Below are 16,403 nucleotides of genomic sequence, written 5' to 3' on the forward strand. Positions count from 1 at the left end.
TCTTCATTTGAAAATATCACTCTCATTTGCTGATGTTGTCTTAACCAAATTATTTTAAATTTGGTGCTTCATTTTCTCTGCCTGTGTGCTGTCTGCAGCATGTTGAGCATGCTTTTCTGGAACACTTGTCTTCAGAGTTCTGAGAGAGGAACTTTGGGTTTCCTTGGGTATGGAGGAGAAAGTTTTCCTTGGGTGGAGAAAGTTTTCCTTGGATATGGAGGATATGTAGAAGCTGATGAGCTGGATGCTTTCATGGGAAGTGATTTTCTGTGCTTCTCATTCCTTCTCTCACTTAAAGAGAGTGTTGACCATAGAAATTATACCTGAGAACTGGTGAAGGATTGAAATTCTGTTTCAGAACTGACCCCAGTGACATTTTGTACTGACTAGCTGAACATTGGTGAGAGGAGAAGATAGTAAATTAGGAGAACAGATTGTCTGGTGATGGCAATCCCTTTTGTGCTTGTAGAGGAAACATCTTCAGGGAGAGAAGTGTTGATTGTGAAAGACTTGCAGGGACTTTTGTTTCTGAACGAGTTCCTGAAGGAAAAATGGAAGAGAAGTGGTAGAAAATGAAGCAGGTAGAGGCTGAGCAGAGACAGTGCAGTTGGGATCTCAGAAGCAGAGCAGCTGTGATCAGATGAAGGTGGACATGCAGTGAAGTGGCTGCTGTGAGCAGATGTCCACGTCCTGGTGCTCCCAGCAACGTGAGCCTTTGTGCAGGGTGACAGAACAGGGCACAGATGTGCTGCCTGCCCGCAGGTTCCTCTGGGGCAAGTCACCTTTTTCTTCATGAATAAAGAGAGATGCTGCTCCGTGGTAAAGAGAAGATGGCATTCTGAAAATCACTGCTTAATTATCCATGTAATTAAAAGCATCCATACTGAGCGGTTGAATAAAAATGTCATGTGAGATTTTCTGAAATGCAAGTTGGAGTTATAACTGTAGGCTATGTTTTTGATTACGAAAACTTAATTAAATTCAGTGGTGACATCATCTAAACAGATCAAAAGCTCCATAATAAAAGCAGTTGTTATACATACAAGGAAGTCAGTATGCCATTAGTGTGTTCTCAGTGTCATATGTAAAGTATCTGACCTGATAATTTTAACAAATGGCATATTTAATCTTTCAAGATGTAGCTGTCAAGAAAGGTATTTAGTTATTTGTAGGTAAATGTGTCAAATACTGAAGATTCAGCAGCAAAACTTAAGAATTTGAAATTATTGCTCCTGCTGTAGAGCTGCTGTTTTCCTGTCAGGGAAGCTCTAACCCCTAAACAGGTTGATAAAGTAATAAAAGAATGCAACTACTACTAATGATTAAACACTGAAAAATGTGTGTGCAACTACATCCTACTAAGTACTGTGCTGTGTTTATTTATGTATTATTATTATTATCTTTTTTACACAATAACCTCTCTTGGCTGACCACTGCATGCAGATAGTCGGAAGTAAAGTTCCGGTGAGTACGAACACGAGAGTTTTGTTTTCTCTTATGAACTTCCCTTTTTAGAGATTAGGCTGGAATATTTTGGACTTTTATCTGGGTTTTAAAAGTTCAGTGGGCACAACTAAATCCTTGTTTTATCAAAATAATTGTCAACCACCTCAGTCATGTTTATCTTACCAGTATGAGATCATTGCTTACACTTTTGAGGGATTCCTTCAAGTTTTCAGGAGTCAATTTCCAAATACCTCAAACTTACTGAGCTCATCTCTTCATTATGAGCAAGAAATATAATTTAAGCTTGTCTTGCCTTTTATTGAAGGCAGGCACTTGAAATTTTAAATTGACAATATTTGGCTTACTTTGTTCTGTTTGGATGTGGAAATTTTTATGTTCTAATTGTTATTATTCATAGCTTGTCTTGGAAATGCCAACTTCAGCAGATCAATGTGACAATAAGATTAATTTAGAGGATTCAGGAGGTCAATATGTTGAAGATGAGATCACTGAGAGCATAACTTTTCTCTTATTAAGGACTCATCTACATTTTATGTTGTTTTGATTGAATTCAAATATTATAGACAAATATTTGGGATTTAATTTGTTGGAGTGAGTTCAGCAAGTTTTTGTTTCCTAGTAAATAGGATTTCTTTTGAGAATAATTACATATGGATTTAAAATAGTGGTTGAAATCAAAAATGTTCTTTTAAATGATGGATGGACTTTATTTTTGATTACAGCCAAGACAGGCGTTTCAGGTACAGCAAGGCTTTCTACTTAGGCCATGTTCAGTAATTAAATTCTGTAGTAGAAATAATAGAGAACATTCTATGATTTAAAGCTGTCTAATCATCACCTCAGATATAGTTAGGTTTTTCTCCTACTCACTATATTCTTGTATATTTTTCTCTTGGCTTTGTTTTATTCAGAGGGGCCTTTAAAGAGACTTTTATGTCCACCAGTACTTTTTAGTTTTGTGCACACTATTGGCTCTTCCCCTAATTGAGGAAAATGTCTTAATTGTGCTTATGTATTTAAACGTATTGGCTTTTTGATGGGAAAAATTATTAATTTTCCAGTTCAGTGTGTTAAAACCAGTTTCAAGTAATCCCTACTGCTGTGTAATTTCCTTTTGGTGTGAATTAGCCTGAACATCTGCTTTGTGAAGAGGCTATTTTGTAAAGCAAGCTGATATTCCCACAATGGGTAGGGGAGAAATTCTAAGATGTTTTCTTTCCCATGCCTTTGAGTTCAGGGTCTGATAGAGAGCAAGAACAACTCTGCATTAAAAGCATGTTTTTGTGCAAATAACTTGCTAAATACTAAAATAAAAAATGCTGTGCCTGGTGTATGGCTTCTGCATATATTGCTTAAAGAGCCCTTGCACCTCTGTGTGCTTCTTCTCTGTCTTAATTGTAACACTGAAGGTGACCAGTCATAAAGGAATTTCTACAATTTTCTTTCTTGAGCATTGGTTTAATCTTTGAACATTGTGATGTGGGACCCAACCCTCTTCAGTTTCTTGCTACTGCACTTTTGCTTCCATCTTTATTAGGTGTTCTCCTGTTCAACATTTTTCACTGAGACCTTACACCTCAAAGTAAATGAGAAATGTTTGTATTAAAATCTGATCCATATAAAGGCATAGCAATTGTTAAAAGTAGTATTCCAGTCGAACTGTCTTTGAATAGGGAAATAAAAGGAGTAACACCTGGTTCAGCATTTGAGTTGGCATGGCTAGAGATGAAGAGGATGGAGACTGAGACATTGATTGATTGCAGGGAATAGCAAAGTAATCCTGGTAAGCTGAAAATTCTCTGAAAGATTTCAAGAATGGATTTCTATGAGCTGTCTTGAGTGACCATCCATTTTGAAGGAGGAGGAGAATAAGGAAGAGGATTTGGTTCCTTATTTCTGTGCACTTAAAGGTGCTTTTTCAAAGAACCAGTGAAGGAATGTGCCTGTCCTGCAAGCCGTGGGAAGGAGCCTTAGCAGAGCACACTGCCAGTTCTTTGAACTGTTGATCTATTTTTTAGGGAGTCATGGGTCTTCTGAAAATAAGGGACTAGGCAGAGCAGAGGTGCTTCACCAATGGCCTGGCTGGCACAGAAGGAAGAGAGAGCAAGATCCCACCTTGGATGAAATATGAAACAAAGAATAGCAAAGACTTCAGTCCAGAGTAGCAGTCTCCTGTGGAGCTTGCAGCAGTGGAAGGACAAACTCATCTCATCTCTTGGGAGAAACCACTGTCTTGCATTCTAGAGTGCTGTTCAGGGTCCAGCTTAACAGGCACTGGCATTGATTGGAGTTGCCATTGTCTCATCTCTGTACATTTTGTGGCTCTCAGAAGCATTTCTGTTCTCTTCTTTTACCATTTGGGGCATGGCTGAAATGGCAGCATTTGTGCCCAGTTGGATCTGTGCTGTGTACACGATGTGCATTAGTTACACACAAAATCTCTTCTGATTGCCATCCATCCAATGGGTGGGATAAAGCTGTTCCTTTTTCCTAGTTCTTTACCTTATGGTCCTTCAGAGTGATGATTTTTCTGAATTTTGGTGATTTTTGATGTATTAATCTGATTTACCATCAGCTCCTACTCCCATAAATATAACGCCCCATTTATTCCTTTTTCTTTTGGTGGAAGAGCATCTCTTTGTTTAGGATGTTGATGGTGACTGATTCTAGTCCCTCTATATCCTTCTTACTCATCTTTGCCTTGGTCCTTTGATGTGATGCCCAGCTGAAGGTGCTTTGCATGTCTGCAAGGAACATCTTCAAAGCTGACACAGTGCAGAGGACCCTGGTGTCTCACTGCAGTCACAGTCTGTCCTGGTTCTGTTCTGAATCTGAAAGTATATTGTGAACACAGTTCTGGTTTGTGCCTTGAATCTGGCTGGGGCAAAGTCATGAACTTAAATTTAGCCAAGTCATCTTGTCATCAGCCATACTTAGTGCATTTTTGGAAAATTAATGGTAAGAATTTAAGAGAGCAAACCAGAAGCTTCATAAGAAGTGGAGCTTTGTGAAAGACAGACAATTTGAATATTTGTGGTGGAAGTGATACAATTAAATGCATATAAATCCTCTTCTAGGACAGGCACTTGATACTGCCTTTGCACCCATGACATCTTTATCAGGTTCTCTTCAACAGACCCTTCAGAGCTAAGGAGCTTTAGGAGCTGCAAATGAATCAAAACCACTCTTCTGAGATAAGCCTGCTGCAACTTGTCAGAGCTGTAGAAAAGATTAGTTGCACCTTTTGGAAAAATGTTTTGTCTTGTTCAAGAGTTTGAATACTCTAGCTGTAAAAACTGATATTCAGGTATTTAATAGTGAAATACTGTGTAAGTAGTTATTCTTGTGTAGTGGCACTTCAGCAGGAGGGAGCTCTTTGTCAAATCTCCTGTATGATATTTTTGCAGCAAAGATCCTCTAGAGATCTCTGTTAGGGGTCAAACACGAACTATGGTACAGCAAAAAATTGGCTCAGGAAGTTGCATGAATTGGGTTTTTTGTATGTCTCTCTTTTATGATTGTTTCCATTACAGTGTTGTCAAGTAGGTGTATAATGCAGTCTCATTAAATATGTTAATGCAGCTGAGTGATGGCATTAAATTTTTATATTCCATTTGTAGTACATGCACTTTTACTCAAAGAAGTGAAAAAGATTCCAGCAAAAATAGTTATCCTTGTGATGTAAAACCAAAATATGAAACACTGAAGACAAATCCAAGTCAAATCAACTGTCTTGAATACTTGTCCTATGATTTAGAAATTCATATGGAAAAATTAGTCTTCTGTTTTATCATCTAAGCACTGTTTGATCACTAGAAAACTCAGCAGCATTCTGCCTTCTGTGATAGGGGGGACTAAAAAACAGCAAGCACGAATGTACCCTGTCCTCACAAGAGTACATCCATGAACTGCGCTCTGGAATTTCAGATGAAAAACTCCTGAATTGCCTGGAGTCTTTGAGGGTGTCTCTAACCAGCAACCCAGTCAGGTAAGCAGAGCAATTTCTGCAGTAGTTTTCATCATGCTGTTTTTGCTAAGCAGGAGACTTGTGGGCTTTGCGTTTTTTTTTTTTTTGAAACCAGAGTAATTATGCTAATGCTTGTTGACAGGAGAGCAGTGTTCTCAGCACCCTGGATCAGGAGCAGTGAAATGTTTGCAGCTGTCTGCAATATCTCCTCACCTTTCTCTGTGGCTTTCAGCAATTTGTACTTGTTGGAACTGTTTGCCTTCCTGGCTGATCAGATCCTTTGGGAAGTGAGACCAAAAATGGAGCCTGTGAAGGAATGCACAAGCAGCAACACAGAAATAGCTCTGCAAGTTCTTCATTTGATTAAGAAATAATTAAAAACATTTTTCTTTGGGTTTTTTTTTCCAGCTGGGTTAACAATTTTGGACATGAAGGTCTTGGGCTCCTGTTGGATGCATTGGAAAAGCTTCTGGACAAGAAACAGTAAGGACCTGCATCATTTGAAGGGAGGGACGGGGAGGTTGTGAAGATTCTCCTTGTGTGATTTTCCTCTTTCCTTTCAAGGCAAGAAAGTATTGATAAGAAAAATCAGCATAAACTTATCCAGTGCCTCAAAGCATTTATGAACAACAAAGTGAGTATTATTTTAAATTCACATACTTCCATCATGTTTGGGGTTGAGTTCAATATGTATATAATATGTTAAGTGTTGGAGAGGGAAGGAAAGCTTGTATATCCAGTGTTTAATTCTTTGGGAATGCAGGTCTTAAACTCAGTGTAACTTCTGTTGAGAGTCTTCTTCATGAACCTTTCTGCATTTTTTCTTAGTTTTGTGAAATATTATTGATTTTTGGAAGTAAAATGTTTGATAAAGAGAGGATGATAGTATAAATTTAAGGTAAGTAAATTTGGAAATCAATTACTTGGAAAATATTAAAAAAAAGAGCTTTCTAAATTCAGATTTCAATACATGTTTGTTAATATAATGTACTTTTAACCTGATTTAAATTGAGTAGGATTTGATATATTTTTAGCTGCAGTTTTTAAGTTGGTAGGTTATGGGTAAAGGGTTAGATTAAGTTGTATCTGATTTGTTTTCTAACACAGGTTACTCAGGTTTACAGAGTATGAGTACCTTCTAGAAGCTGATGTGTTAAATTTTGCTTCATTCATAGCAAAATCTGAAGTCTTGTATTTATGTATCCTCCCCAGCAAATAAAACTGCATAAAAGTTACTTATAATTACTTTTGCTCAGTTTAGAAATGAAATGGGAGAAAAGCAGATTTTTCATACTTCTGAGGTGTTTCAGATATAGACAGAAAATAAAACCTGATTTGTCTTTTGGTGGGTACTGATTTTACAAGGTCCTGGTGTCCTCCTGAGGAGCTGAATCTCTCTTTGTAAGGAGAAAGCCTCAAATGCAAGACTGGGGACCCTGAGCTGTGTCCCCTAGCAATGATGGCCTGGGGTTTTGGTGGGGTTTTGGCAGGGTTTTGGTGGGGGTGCTGCCAAACCCCACTGGGAGGGAGGGGTTGGGAGAATCCCTCAGGATCTCAGGTTGGTGATGAGTTTCCAAGGCAAGCACAACCTTTTCACCATGAGCTTTTTGTTTCTGCCAGTACGGTTTGCAAAGGATTCTAGGAGATGAAAGGAGCCTCTTGCTGCTGTCAAGAGCAATTGATCCAAAGCAACCACACATGATGACTGAGACAGTGAAAATCCTTTCTGCTATCTGCATTATTGGGGAGGAGAACATGTAAGTGTATTGAAGCTTTTTTTATTGAAGCTCATGAGTTGTTAATTTGGACACAGATGAGAAAAGTTGCCAGTGAAGTAAATGTAACCTGTTAAGGCTTTAATAATGTGGTTTAAAGTTAAAGAGACTTCACCTGTTGTGTTGCCCTAATTGAGTATTAAATCAGAGAAAAGCAAATGAGCAGAGACCTACACACTGTGGCTGACGTGGAAGGTGTGAAAGGACAAATCACCTCTACCACAGGAACTAGGAGTTTACATTTACAGCTGGGCTTTGGAACAATTCAACTTGGAGTTATTTAGCACTTGCTCATGAGATTTTTGAAAGAAAGATGATCACTTGGCATATGTTTCCTGTAAATTCACCACTGTGTTTATTTACTGAAGGTTAAAATGGGCAAACTTCATGTCTTCTATGCAATAATTAGATTAAAACATTCAGATTCCTGAAAGGACAGTTTATTAGAATTTCCAGATGTTAAACATGTCAGCTGTTATCAAGTGCACAGTCTTGCAAAGGGAGGTATTTTCCCCCTCATTGGTTGTTTGATTGCTGAAATAATAATACAGAGATTTAGTCACCCCTTTTTTCTTATTTCAACATTAATCTTGTAGACATTTATAACACTTGGTTCTTGATTGTTTTCAGCTTTCTGTAGATAAATGCATTTCAGCTCTGTCAGTGCACTAAGCCTTGAGTTGTGTGAGCATGTTTAAAATGAGCGAGTTGGCTGTGCCGTGCTCTCTTGACAGTTTGTCTTTCTCTTAGCCTGGACAAGCTCTTAGGTGCTATCACCACTGCTGCTGAGAGGCACAGCAGGGAGGAACGTTTCTCCCAGATCGTGGAAGGCCTGGAGAACCACGAGTTCATCCAGCTGCAGGTGAGTTTGCCTTTGTGTGCTTCAGCTGAAAGGCTGAACACTCTCTATGGCTTGGTGGTCTTTGATTCACACACATCTTTTAGTGCTATTAATCAGTAAAAAAGGATAAATAAATACCAGTGCCTTACTGACACTAGATTTTCTACTTGTTAGTGGTGGGAGGCCAAGGAACTCACTTCTTTTCCCAAAAATAGGATTAAGAATTCGTGACCTTAGTAAAGAGAGCAATTAGTGCTGTTTCTTTCCTTGGATGCCAGGTGTAATGTTCAGGTAATAAATCTGGTCCTAGTGCTGGTACTTTAGGCAGCAGTACCTGTGGCCTCTTAAATATTCAGATATTTAAGATGACTGATATATGATATATGCTAATATGGCATATGCTAATATGGCATATGCAGATATATGCTAATTATGGCAGGTGTAGCATGGGGTGTGCCCATTTTTGGCAGGGTTCCTTTTGGGATGAGTGAAGTGCACCAGGATATTATTGGTACTTTTGTCAACAAGGATTCTGCATTCCTTGCTCTGTGTGTTCAACGTGTGCCTTTCACCAGCCACTAGTGCCTCTGAGGGTAACCTAGTGAGCTATTAAAATTATTTTTATAAAATAATTAATCTGTGCCAGTGGTTTTTACTGTCATGACTTAGATCATGTTTATTGCTGCTTCTGTGTCCATGGATGGAGGTTTTTGTGCTCTGTGGGCACCAGAGTTTTGGTTGGCATTAAGATGCAAGCTTTTTTTGGTTGGGATTGGTTGGGTTTTTTTGGTACTGCCATTTTTGCATAGAGGCCAAGTGGCTGAATATCCTAATAAAGGATGAATTTGACTTATGACCTTCTCATTATACAGTAGTTATGCACATTTTGTACTAAAATTTATTTTTCAGCTACCTTGGCTGAAAAATATGGAAAAATACAGGCAGGAGAGGTATCCTTGGGATGCCTTTTTCCAGTCCTGGCTCAAATACACATCAGCTGTAGCTGCCTTAATGCTGTGTTTACCCTCAGCACCTCTTGTTTCAGAGCTGATGAGTTAATGATGGCCAATAACTTTCTATAAATGACATTCTAATCTTAATAGTGCTATCACTGAAGAATTCATCCTGGAGTTGTCTCCCACTCCATGACCTTGTTGATTTAAGGCAAACAACAGCCACCACCCCCCATTCGTGCCAGCCTCCCCCTCCCAAAGCTCACTGATACCTCAGTGAAGGCACAATTGCAAGACTCATTACCTTGTTTCTGACAAAATCCTTCTTTGCTGGGAATGTATTAGCACAAGCCATTAAGGCAGAGTCTCTCTGGCAGAAGCAATCAGAGCAGATGGCACCTCTTCTCTCTATTAATTTCAGATTGGACATGTGCTTTGGCTTGTTAAGTCATGTCATAGTAGTAAAATAACAAGAATCATTCAAGCAAGCACGATGATACTGCATTATCTGAAGATGCAGCTCTATCAAGAGAGTGCCTTTGAAAGGGTGTTTTAATAGAAATTTGAGACTCCATAAGGTGTTCTATTAAAGCTAAATAGTGAATGTAATTAAAACAGGAAGGTGCTTTTTATCTGATTTTTTTTCCTCTGTAGCTATTGATTTTTTTTTTGTCCTACTCTAAAGCTACTTCTTTTTGCAGTTAACATCTTTTACCAAACTTGCTATTTCCCTTGAGTGCCATTTTAGTCTTTTAAAGTGGATCAGCACTTTTGGTGTTGTGCTGTTGTCTACCTATTTTCAAATAAATCAATTAAAGTGCACAGCTGTTCAATTAAAGCATTAGCCACTATCCTGAGACCAGGCATTTTGCACAAGTGCTCTGCAGGAATGGAAAAAACACCTGGTGATGTGACTCATTTGGGTACTGGTTCTTATGTGGGGGTTTTAAGTTTTTAATTTTAAGTTGTTAATTATTGTAGAATCAGTTTGCTTTCAAAGTGGTGAGTGCTAAGAAGAAAGAGAAGGAGGTACAATGGGCACCTTTAGTTTGGGAATAACCAGTGCATGATTGTAGGGTGGCAGACCCTGGCACAGGTGCCCAGAGCAGCTGTGGCTGTCCCTGGATCCCTGGCAGTGCCCCAGGCCAGGCTGGACAGGGCTGGGAGCACCTGGGACAGTGGGAGGTGTCCCTGCCATGGCAGGGTGGCACTGGGTGGGCTTTAAGGTCCCTTCCAGCTCACACCAGTCCATGACATTATTCTGTGATGATCATTCCTATGGTAATTTTTGATACAGTGGAAGCATCCTGATATGGAAACAGGGCAGTATTTGATGCTGCTAAAATAAACCCAAGTGTTGCATGTGTGCTGCATAATAAATAATTTCCAGCTCTGGTTTTATAATTCAGCTCAAGCAGTGACTGAAAGTATTGATGTGCATTCTGTGTTTTTGGTTGCAGGTGGCATGTATGCAGCTCATCAATGCCCTTGTTACATCTCCTGAAGACCTTGACTTCAGGATACACTTGAGAAATGAGTTTTTACGTTGTGGCCTGAAGAAAATATTGCCTGTAAGTCACTTGTATCCAGGAGTTGATCACTGTCCACTGTGAATGTTGAAGACAGCCAAACTGTTTAACCAGGACAGCAGATGGGAAGGGTTGGGGTGCAGAAGGTCAGATTATCAATCCAAATCTGCTTTCAGCTTGCAGAGTTACAAATTCAGGTTCTCATGAGCTGTATTAACCAGAATAGTAGTTGAAACGAGTCAATATATTAGAAATTAAATGAGGGTAGCCAAATTCTGCATAATGAGCTCAAAGCACATGCAGTGAATGTGAATCTGGCTGTGGAACCAATCTTGGATTAACTTTCTTTGTATATGCTGTTCCTGTTGTTTTCTGTGAAATCTGTTTTTCTTTCATCTGCCTGCTGAGAATGCGTTGTGACATTTTAAGGAAAAATCAAATCAGAAATTCATTCTGAGGCTGCATGTCTGTCTTCATGCAGCTGCACATACAGGAATATTTCTGACTTGGGGAGAGATCTGTAGCTCTTAGCCAAGTAACCATTCTGATGCTTACATAAAAAAATAAGAGTATTTAAGGTACTCACCACTTTCTTACAAAAGATGAGAGAAATTAGAGTACCTGCTTATATTTGTCTGAAACAGAATTTATTCTGCTATGACTTTTAAGATGTGAAATTTCAAATTGTCAATTTGTCAGGAACAAAAACTTCCATTTTGGGCTCATTCAGCCTCGAGACACTTTCTGATGTGAGCTGTGACTTTTTCTTAGGGATTTTTTAGGGTTTATATCATGTAGATACATTAATATGATCTACTGGCTTTATTTGCTGTGGATGGCTCATTTGAGACACTTTCTGATGTGAGCTGTGACTTTTTCTTAGGGATTTTTTAGGGTTTATATCATGTAGATACATTAATATGATCTACTGGCTTTATTTGCTGTGGAACATCTGAAAACCTCAAGAACTCACAGGGTTTTTTTTAAAATCTATTGAAAGGTATTTTATAGAATCAATAAATGCTTTATAATGTAAAGAATTGGGGATGGGTTAGGTAGCAAAGAAACTAAATTGTAACAAATCATGATATGATAGAAAACTTGGGAGTGTGTACCAACATCTGCCATACAGCTCTGAGTGTAAAAGCAATTAATATTTGCTGATAACAGTCTATTTTAAGAATGTTGAACAGCTAATGTCTTGACAAAGAGTCAGGAGGGGGATCCAGAGCTCTGGCTTTGGATGCTCTGCCCTTCAAGCACTGGAACTGGCACGAGCTGCTCCTGTGCTGGGGAACACATGTGGCTGCACCCAGCCAGGCATTAATATGATCTACTGGCTTTATTTGCTGTGGAACATCTGAAAACCTCAAGAACTCAAGGGTTTTTTTTGGCTTTTTTTTTAAATCTATTGAAAGGTATTTTATAGAATCAATAAATGCTTTATAATGTAAAGAATTGGGGATGGGTTAGGTAGCAAAGAAACTAAATTGTAACAAATCATGATATGATAGAAAACTTGTGAGTGTGTAGCAACATCTGCCATACAGCTCTGAGTGTAAAAGCAATTAATATTTGCTGATAACAGTCTATTTTAAGAATGTTGAACAGCTAATGTCTTGACAAAGAGTCAGGAGGGGGATCCAGAGCTCTGGCTTTGGATGCTCTGCCCTTCAAGCACTGGAACTGGCACGAGCTGCTCCTGTGCTGGGGAACACACGTGGCTGCACCCAGCCAGGACAAAGCCAGGCTCCATTTCAGTCATGGAATGCATTCCCATCAATGGATGGGAAGGAACTTTATGTGCTTTGGCTGGTAGGAAGCTAAACTTAACTCTGGGAATTAGGACAGGTCCTTGCATTGCTTAAAAGAAAAGCACATTTTCCTCTGCTCCAAATGTTAACTTGTGTGGGGTTTTTTTTTCTCTTTATTTCTCCTTTTACTATGAACGCTTTAATGCCATGGTCTAGGTTAACTGAGGAACAGAAATTATAAACAGAAATCTTCTTTACACTTCTTTAAACTTCTTAAGCTCATGTCAATTAATGTCTTGAAATATACGTAAACAAATCTTCTCACACTTCTTTAAACTTCTTAAGCTCATGTCAATTAATGTCTTGAAATATACCTGTTGTGTTTTTTTTAATGGAATTCTGACATTAACAAGCAGGAACTGCTCTGTCCCATTAAGAGAAATGGATTCAACTGGAAATCTTCTTGTTTGTTCTGTAGCCCATACCTGCTCTGTGAGCTGATGCTTTGCCTTTAGTTTTTCTCAGTTGAATCATTATAATTAAAAAAGCCCAGGCACTGAGTTGAGACTTGCTGCTGTTCTAAAGGTTAATGTCTTTATATTTCATCATGATGTAGTCTTTCAAGGGGGGGAATTCTTTCTTTAAAAAAGGAAAAATTAAGATATACTCTACCTTGAAAAACAGGCCTTGAAAGATAAGGAAAATGAAGAACTTGATATTCAGCTGAGGGTGTTTGATGAGAACAAAGATGAAGACCACTTTGAACTGTCACATCGTCTCAATGATATCAAAGCTGAAATGGAATATCCTTTAAGGAAGTGCCATTATAACTTGTGTTGTTTCAGAACTTTATTAAATGGAAATTACAGTGCTCTGTGTGCAGGTTATTTGTCTCAGTTGTATGTCTTACCAGGGGCTTTGTCAAGCAGATTTCTCTCCAGTTGCTTTTTTTGTTGGAAAATATTTGGATAATTAGTGCTTAAATTTGCATGTCAAATGTAAGTCATTGGGAACTGAATTAATTTTTCATAAATAACATTTATTAAGCTAAACTCTGTCTCATAATACATGAAGAGATAAAATTATACCCGTGGAAAGATCATACGTTTGAAAAAAAATGAGTTTTGATAATAAAAGGAACAAAATTTCTTGTAGGTTCTGAAGCACTACAGATGTGTGCCTTTTCTAACTGAAGGAGCAGGAAATTCCAGGTTACCTGAGTTCAGAATGAACTGCTTGCAGATTTTAGGAGGAAGCAGAGGGAGGTAGAGGCAATCAGTGGGAGGACTATAAAATCCCCTGGAATGTTGTTGCTTTGCAGAGCAGGTAATTACAAGTAAGGATCATCTCTGGGAAATGAAAAACATTGACCAGTGTGTGTTTGCCAACAGCCTGGCTGAGCTCAGAGTGGAAGCAATGCTTTGTGTGAAATATTTTTACAGGACTCTAAAACATGAAGTCTATATATGATTCTTCTGATTGATAATGAAACATGTCCAAATTGATAAACAGGGCACAGAAATTCTGTGCATAATCTTAGTGGAAAAATAATATTTACTGCTAGGGACAGTTCAAAGAGTGGAGGGGTTTTACTTGAACAATATGGGAATATCTGGGGAGCTGTGTTTGGGTGGCTGTTCTGGCTGCAGTGGGGGTTTTGGGCTTTTGTTTGTTTTTCAAGTTTTTGGTTTTATTAAGTGCTGCTATTTTCTTAACAATGTTTGCACTGATGTGAGCGAAGTGTTTCATCTGCTGTACAACATGGTGAAAGATACTTCTTCTGAAAATTACTTCTTGTCAATTCTCCAACATTTCCTCCTGATCAGGAACGATTACTATGTCCGGTGAGTGCCAGCTGCCAGGCTGCATTTTTGGGGGAAAGAGGGGCAAGAATAGAAATTAAGACCCTGGTAAACTGAGTAGCTCATGCCTAAAAAGTCCCTCTGATGCTGTTATCTTTTTCCTCTATGTTAGTATTGAAAAGGTCTTAGTAAATATAATTGTGTTTATTTCAAAGAACTGAAGCTCAGTCTAACACCCTCATCCCAAAAACCTCTTATTTGTTGGGCACTTGTTCTTTATTCAAGTTTGGTGTATTCATTGCTTCAAAGAACATGGAAGTTGTACAGCTGGTAATTGAAAATACTCCCACGTGCCTTGGATCTGCTCTTTTCAGTGTAAACTTCTCTTATGTGCAGCACTGTCATAGCAAGGTCGAGGCATCACATCCAAAATATTTACAAATAAGAATTTGAACTTGATTCTTCTTCTGGCAGTTGTAGAATTCAGATATTAGGAGTTAGTCTCCCCCTCCTCCCAGCTGCAAAAAGTCTTGTTCATGTTCTTATTGTCTTGTAAATGTTTCCTGTTTTAGACCTCAGTATTACAAGATCATAGAAGAATGTGTGTCACAGATAGTGCTGCACTGCAGTGGCGTGGACCCAGATTTTAAATATAGAGGAAGGATGGACATCAATTTTACACATCTTGTTGGTTTGTACTCTTTAAGCAGTTTTACTTTATTTTTCTTTGTGATCTTCTGTCTGGACTTAACACTGGCTGGGAATTTTGTCAGTGTTCTGGAAATATTCATATAAGCTACAGGTGTACTTGTGGAGTACCAGAACAAATGCTGCAGCCTTTAATGAAATGAAACAGGGTCAAAAAAAAAAAGTGCCTGTTGCTTTTGTGTCATGGGCTCACAGGGTAATGATGGCTGGAAGCAACTCAGAGCTGTGACATGTTTGACTTGACTTGTGTGTGGTATTTTGTTTAAACTCTAGATGCGTGTGTGGACAAGGCTAAAGTAGAAGAGAGTGAAAAGAAAGCAGCAGAATTTTCCAGGAAGGTAAGTCCTGCTCATGGTGTGGAACAGAATCCTGACAGGAACACAGTCAGCTTGTTTCCCAGCTGAAACTGGGAAACAGTGGCTCTCACAATTCCACTTGTTGCTCTCCTGTCCCGAAATAGTCATAATTAAATAACTTAAGTGCAGTATAAGCTTAAAAAAATGAATGAATGTGCTATATTAGCTGCAGTAGTACTGAAGTTCAGGTATAATGGAGGTGTGTATTGAAATAATTCCAAATTTTGGTATTTTTTGCTGCTCTGGTCTAAGTAGGCATTTTCAGGCCAAATGGCAGAACATGTTCTTGAACATGATGGTTGCAGGTTTAATTCTTAATGAATTTAAGCTTGCTGCAGTAGATGTGTACTCGAGTTTGGTTTGAGAAGTCTGCAGTGTTCTCTTGGAGGGAAGAACCTGTACTGAGTAGCTGGGTCTGGTTGGTTCTCTGTCATTGATTTATAGAAGAAATTGTGGTACTAAAAGTGAACATGTTAAAAAATGCTGCTAAAAGGGTTAAAAGTGCATCAATTGCTCCAGCTCTGATGTTGTTCAAAGAATTCCTGCCAATGTAGGCTCTGGTGTGGCCATAACTGCACAAACTCTCCTGTGCTGGTTCAATCTTTGCAGTTTGATGAAGAGTTCACAGCTCGACAAGAGGCACAAGCAGAGCTGCAGAAACGAGAGGAGAAAATCAAAGAACTTGAATCAGAAGTCAAACAGCTCCGGACCCAGGTAATAAAATAATATCACATTAAGTTCCACAGCTGAGTTGATTTTTTTTGAGGAGGAGGGGTTGAAAAGAAATTGCCCCAGAGTAACTTGTCTGTCTGGAGTTTGGGATGTCTGGTAAAGGTGCATTGATTTGTTTGGCAGCCAGCAGAAGTTACTAAGGACAGTTAATGGAGGTAACATTTTTACAAACAGTAGTATGTTCAACCTGTCATAGGCACCTGCTTTATTGAGGAAAAAATGTTCCTTAGCCTATAAAAATCTTGCATCCAGCCTGATTTTTTTTTTTCCTGCAGATATTTTTTATGCTTTCGCATTGCTGCTTCTGTATGTTTCGCAGAAAGTTTTTATTTTGGAAGTGTTTATTTTTAAAGGATATTGGTTTTATATATGTTTTTTACTCTTGCACTTTATATAAGCCTTTTTTATTTTTTTACACCAGCTTTATGTTTTAGACAGGTCATTTGTACCTTTTAGGAACTAACAGATATTATGGTTTAGTGCTTTGCCTCAGTCTGGTTTATTTTGTACTCCTTCAAT

The 16,403-nt window shown here is 38.6% G+C and overlaps 1 protein-coding gene across 5 annotated transcripts in view; it reads left to right on the forward strand.

The window, feature by feature from the left end:
* DIAPH2 (diaphanous related formin 2) overlaps positions 1-16,403 on the forward strand; it is a 172,755-nt gene that overhangs the window by 21,233 nt on the left and 135,119 nt on the right. For 4 of the 5 annotated variants that reach the window (XM_041396311.1, XM_041396306.1, XM_041396309.1 and 1 more), the window contains 12 exons: positions 1,444-1,464; positions 5,316-5,455; positions 5,843-5,917; positions 5,999-6,068; positions 7,055-7,191; positions 7,960-8,071; positions 10,464-10,574; positions 12,971-13,089; positions 14,014-14,130; positions 14,661-14,779; positions 15,070-15,134; positions 15,762-15,866. In XM_041396311.1, coding sequence (XP_041252245.1) covers positions 1,444-1,464; positions 5,316-5,455; positions 5,843-5,917; positions 5,999-6,068; positions 7,055-7,191; positions 7,960-8,071; positions 10,464-10,574; positions 12,971-13,089; positions 14,014-14,130; positions 14,661-14,779; positions 15,070-15,134; positions 15,762-15,866 — 1,191 coding nt within the window. The remainder of the gene's footprint in view (positions 1-1,443; positions 1,465-5,315; positions 5,456-5,842; positions 5,918-5,998; positions 6,069-7,054; positions 7,192-7,959; positions 8,072-10,463; positions 10,575-12,970; positions 13,090-14,013; positions 14,131-14,660; positions 14,780-15,069; positions 15,135-15,761; positions 15,867-16,403) is intronic. The other variant, XM_041396308.1, reaches the window with a different exon arrangement.

The sequence above is a fragment of the Onychostruthus taczanowskii genome, unplaced genomic scaffold (genome assembly GCF_017590055.1).
Source record: "Onychostruthus taczanowskii isolate IOZ18803 unplaced genomic scaffold, ASM1759005v1 scaffold13, whole genome shotgun sequence".
Taxonomy (NCBI): domain Eukaryota; kingdom Metazoa; phylum Chordata; class Aves; order Passeriformes; family Passeridae; genus Onychostruthus; species Onychostruthus taczanowskii.